Source organism: Telopea speciosissima, chromosome 2 (assembly GCF_018873765.1).
Source record: "Telopea speciosissima isolate NSW1024214 ecotype Mountain lineage chromosome 2, Tspe_v1, whole genome shotgun sequence".
NCBI lineage: Eukaryota > Viridiplantae > Streptophyta > Magnoliopsida > Proteales > Proteaceae > Telopea > Telopea speciosissima.
Window position 1 is genome coordinate 26157681 of NC_057917.1, and position 5537 is coordinate 26163217.

Below are 5537 nucleotides of genomic sequence, written 5' to 3' on the forward strand. Positions count from 1 at the left end.
TTAATGTTGAGCTATCGTATGTTGAGGTGTTCTTGCAAGATGAACGGAAAAAATAAAAAGGGCGGGGGGGGGGGGGGGGGAAAGATTCACCTTGGGTTAGTTACAGGATTTATAAATTTCTACTGGAAAATATTGTGACAGAATTGAAGTTATTGTTTATCATCGATCTGTATATAATGGGCTAGATTTACTGCTGTTGAAATCTACTGGTTTAAGAGTATAAGATGAGTCTAAGACAATTCAACAACTGATTCTTCAAGACAATTTGCTCAGTTTTGTTCGAGTCTCCATTTGCTGAGAAAAATTGTGCTTGCCCTTTGTGTGATCATGAACATAAGATGAGTCGGCTATTTTCTAGTCAACCCATAATCAACAAGATAAGATGTGTCTTCTATTTTATGGTCACTCCATACTCGTCCATTGGTACTGAATCCAAATGGGCAATATAGTTATGGTTAGCTTATATTGGACCTAGAAGGTTCGTTTATATATTGTTTTGTTTTGGATATAAAAACCATGGTATGATGTGTGTTTGGGTGTACTAACATGTGTTAATGTAATGTTGAGCCAATTAAGAATTAGTTAACTCCAACGATAAAAATTCCTAGGCAACAAGCAAACTAAATTCGCGGACCAAAATAGGGTTTGAAAGCAGAAAATTAAAGGAATTTTATAATTCAAAAAAATATCCAAAGGATGGGGGTGAAACCTGGATCAAGTGTATGTCTCAAAATTGTGTGATAGCCCTCCAAATTAGGGCTGATTCTGATAGTCTGATGGAGAGTTATGTTAAATCACATTAGAAGGTAAAAGAATGAAAATAGAAACTTAGGGTTTCAAATAAACCAGTCACCAATCAGAGATCAGATTTGGAATGAGAAGATAAGATAATGCTTGCAGGTTGTGCTCCAAACAATATTCAATTACTTGTGGAATTCAGAAGTTGCAACAACAAGAACTTGAAGAAATCAGAGATCGAGCTTCAATGGTGGAAAACCAGACTTCGAACAATGTAATGGACTGTCTTCTTCAAACAATGATTGATTGGCTGAAGCTAGTCTTCAAGTCTGTTGTTAATCCTCTTGAACCAGCAGAGATTCCAGCAATAAGATTGAGTCTTCAAGAGATCGGCTAGGCAGAAAATAGAAGCTTCTTGCAGAACCGATAAAATGGGGGATGGGGAATAGGATGAGTATCTCACCCTAGGCTTCTCACCTATCTTATCTCAGGATTTAACAATGCTTTAAGCAAAACTTTTATTTAGTCAATTGTGGGCTCAATTGAGCAATTACAACTATTTTTATAACCACAATGGCTGAACATAGAAATTAAAAATCAAACTTAAACTAGGACTCAAAGTAGAACTAGGATTTCTTACTAGGATTCAAAACTAAATTAGGAATCCTAATTAGGATTAAAATTTCACCTAAATAAAAGACTAACCACCTAGCCCACAATTTATATTGGTGTAGGGGTACCCCTACGTGTAGGGAAGAATCCTAACACCTGGGCCGGTTTTGGTCAGCCAATGTGCATCAATTCCCCCCTCTTAAAATCATTCATCTCCGACGAATGGATGAAAGACATGTAGCTCTCGTAGAGGTCTAGATCAATGCGCTTGAAGTCATCGACATGAATCTAGGTACTATCACTGTCAAGTCGATTCTTCCATTTGACAAGGAAAGAGTAATAACCTCGACCACCTTGCATAGTAGTGAACTTGTTGTCAAGCATGTTCTCAATAACATCATCCGGAGGAGTTGATGAGTCATAAAATCGCCGTCCACTTAGAAAGTGACACGTCGATGAACCCGAGGGCCGAGCCGAGCCAAATGACGCGGTACCGAACTGAACACCGAAGTGAAGGGCTGTCCCCCTGATCACCAACATGATCGAACACTGTGGCCGAGCACTCGGGTTGCCGAGCACCGAGCCACGCTGATCCTGATCTGCCGAAGGGACGAGGAGGGCCGTATACAAGTGCTGGGCCGAGCCCGAGGCCGAGTGCCGGGAGCACGACTGCCCGAGGCGGAGGCCTCTCCAGAGGCAGTAACTGTGACTCCCTTGAGATCGCAGAGCCACGTCATCATACCCCGACGATCACGGGATGCGAATTGGGCCTCAATCTCGGGACGAAAACGAATCACACTCCAATAAGGACTCTTACCTCATTGGGAGCCCGACTCCGAGAATAACTCTCCATTCCACTCCGTGTGGAAGAGCCCTACCAATAGAGGATTCTTACCATGCAAGGACTCCTCCAGCCGCCTCAACTCATCTTATAAATACTCAGGTATAGATCTCGCTTTTCACTAAGTTGAAACACTGTTGCACTGGAGACCTAACTTAAGCATCGGAGAGTTCTTGGCCGGAGCCACACCGGCTCTCTTGTGCTCACTCGGTTTTTGCAGGCTCATCCGTGGGCGAACCGGACAACGGAGGTTTTCATACGCAACAGATTTGGCACCATCTGTGGGAACGACGTCAGCTAGACATCGTCATTTCTACCAGTCAAGAGAGTGAAGACAATGGTCGTGTAAACAAGATCGGGACAACATGGCTCTGCCTCCCGCGGAGATGAGCCACAACATGATAGGCAAGTGAGGCACTCACCACCACCCCCCAAAACGTCGCGACAGAGCGCGATCGAAAGACCCCCACTAGGGGGAGGAGCTCAGCGCAGCGCGGGCGTCACCGCCAACCAGATTCCATCGGTGGACGGTGGAAATGGTGGAAGTGTGTTGGACACGACGGCTGAAGGGCGGCCCCTAGCTGAGCCAAACCGGCAAGGGCCGAAATTGCCACTACCTCCACCAGTTCCAGAGAATTTGGATCCCGAGGCCCCGACAAATAATCGACAAGTCATGGACCTTAAGCTGCAACTCCTACACACTAATGAGATGTTGCGTTCTTTCATGGGTCAGATGGCCTAGGCGGGGTTGTTGGACCAGCCCCTGGTTGCGCCCCCTTTGGCACCAGTACTCGTCGAAGGAAACCTGCAGCAGAACATTGGCCATCGTGGAGCCGAGCGGCGTCTTCTCATCCGCTTGGTCAGAAAACTCCACCCCCGCGTCCCAATAGGAGTGCCTGACGGGATGAGCTGGAGCATCGTTGGAGCCTGAGGGCGGGGCGGGAGATCGAGCCAGTAGCATCGATTGCTAGAAGATTGGTATTTTTTGACCGACTCGGGGAGGACGGACAGCCGAGGGGATGCCGAGAACAACAGGAGGAGCCCAACGGGAGACATGTTGCAAGGGAAGGAGAAAGATCTCGCCATAGCCTTCGGCTCCAAAGCCCGCCTCTCCGAGAAGAACAACAGAGGTGCCCCTGCGGGTCCAATTTCCAATGGGAGAGACAAACAAGGAGGAGGTTGGTCGAGCCGAACAGAACGATCGACCCCGACAAGACGAGTGCACGAGCAGATCTCAGGTCGAGGGGCAAAATGGCCGACCTCGTCCGGATGAACAAGAAAATCGGCACCGGGCTGAAGAGCTGAACGGCCGAGCACCTAAAACTGAGGTAGAGAGGAGGCTACAAGAATTGACTGAGCAAGTTGAGAGATTAAAGAAACAGGCGACCCCGGATGCCTACTCGCTAGTTGGGCGACACCTTTATCCTCCCGAGATCATGACCGCACCACTGCCGACTAGGTTCAAGCCGCCTCCCTTCAACCGGTATGACGGGACCACCGACCCGACAGATCACATCAACTACTTCAACGTGATGATGACCATGTATGGGGGAACGAAAATTGTTTCTTGTCGAGCTTTCCCGTCATCTCTTAAGGGGGCGGCGACCTCGTGGTTCTCGTGGTTGCCACCAAACTCCATCACAAGCTTTACTCAGCTCTATCGAGCCTTTGTGACACACTTTAAGAGTAGCATGAAGCAGAAGAAGACGATGGTCAACCTCCTTAGTGTGAAGCAAAGGCCTGACGAGTCGATTCGAGCATTCGTCTCTCCATTCAACAAGGAATCTTTGGACATTAAGGACTTGGATGAAGCCACGGCCCATACGGCAATGAGCAATGGTCTCACGGACATGGACCTCATCAAAGATTTGGCTCGGAAACCAACCAAGAACATGGCTGAACTGTTGGAGAGGTGCAATGAATTCACAAACATGGCGGAGGTCCTCCAAGCACGGAAGGCGAGCGAAGGTAAGGCTAAGAAGAAAAGACCGACAATCGATGACCACAAAGATGAAAAGCGGACCAAGATTGACCGCCGAGCCGAGAGGATGGACCGAGCTCGGAGTCCCGAGTACACTCCTTTGAATACTTCGCGGAAGGAATTTTAATGCAAATTCAAAACGATGGATACATCCACTGACCGCGATCGATGCAAATCGGGTCATCCTGAAATCCCAACAAGTATTGTCAATTTCACAAAGACATCAGTCACGACATCGAAGATTGTTATCAGCTGAAGAGAGAAATTGAAGAGTTGATCAAGGCTGGACACCTGAAGCGATATGTCAAAGGAAGTCGAGAAGAATGTGGAGGTCGGTGACCGGAGGACCGCGATCAGAAAAAGGCCGAGTTGAGGACAAAGAGCTAAAGGGCCGAGCACGATGAATCCAAGGATCGACCCGAAAGAAAGAGGATGGATCAGGGCCAAGCAATGACAAGGGAGCCTCCATATATACCATCCTTAGAGGACCCGGGCAAGAATTCACCGGAAAGGCCAAGGCTAATGCTAGGTTCGTCGGAGGCACGGAAATGCCGAGCAAGAGGCCAAAGCTTGAGATGACAATCTCCTTTATCGAGGCCGACCTCGAAGGTATAAGTTTAGCTCATAATGACGCTTTGGTGGTGCAGGTGGAAATCGCGAGCAGACCCGTTCGTCAGGTATTGATCGACACAGAGGCGTCGGTGGATCTCATGTCACTCGACGCCTATCGACAGTTTGGCTTTGGCGATGATGCGCTCAAGCACGAAGGAACCTCCCTCCACGGATTCTCAAGAGCCTCGGCCACAAACAAGGGGTCGATAGACCTGCTGGTTACGTTTGGACAAGCTCCATGCCAAATGACAATCAAAGTTAAGTTCATGGTGGTGCGGTCGGTGGTGGCTTTTAATGCCACACTTGGTTGCCCGTCGCTCACCGCCCTCCATGCCATCATTTCGCCGGTACACTTAAAGATGAAGTTCCCCACGGAGAACGGGATTGAAGAAATCCGAGGCGACCAAAAGAAGGCTCGGGAATGTTACGCAACATTCGTTAAGCAGAATAAAAGAAATGTCCAGGGAATGGCTATGTGCGTTGAGCACCTCCTTGAAGACTAGCGGGATGAGCCTACTAAAAGGCACGGAAGACCCATGGAAGACCTCATCCCATTCTCCCTTAGCGACGAAGATCCAACGAAGACGGTACAGCTTGGATCACTGCTGAGTGAGCAGCAAGGGATCGGCTCAGAAATTTCTTGAAGATGAATGCCGACATTTTACCTGGTCGACCGCCGACATGCCCGGTATACCGAGGCACATTGTTGAGCACCGACTCCATGTGGATCTGAGCCGAAAGCCAATCCAGCAG

At 48.3% G+C, this 5537-nt stretch overlaps 1 protein-coding gene across 1 annotated transcript; it reads left to right on the forward strand.

The window, feature by feature from the left end:
• Positions 1-4720: 4720 nt before the first annotated feature.
• On the forward strand, positions 4721-5287 carry LOC122650592. Its single transcript, XM_043843994.1, has one exon. It carries the CDS (start codon positions 4721-4723, stop codon positions 5285-5287), a length of 567 nt encoding a protein of 188 aa, XP_043699929.1.
• The last annotated feature ends 250 nt before the right edge of the window (positions 5288-5537 follow it).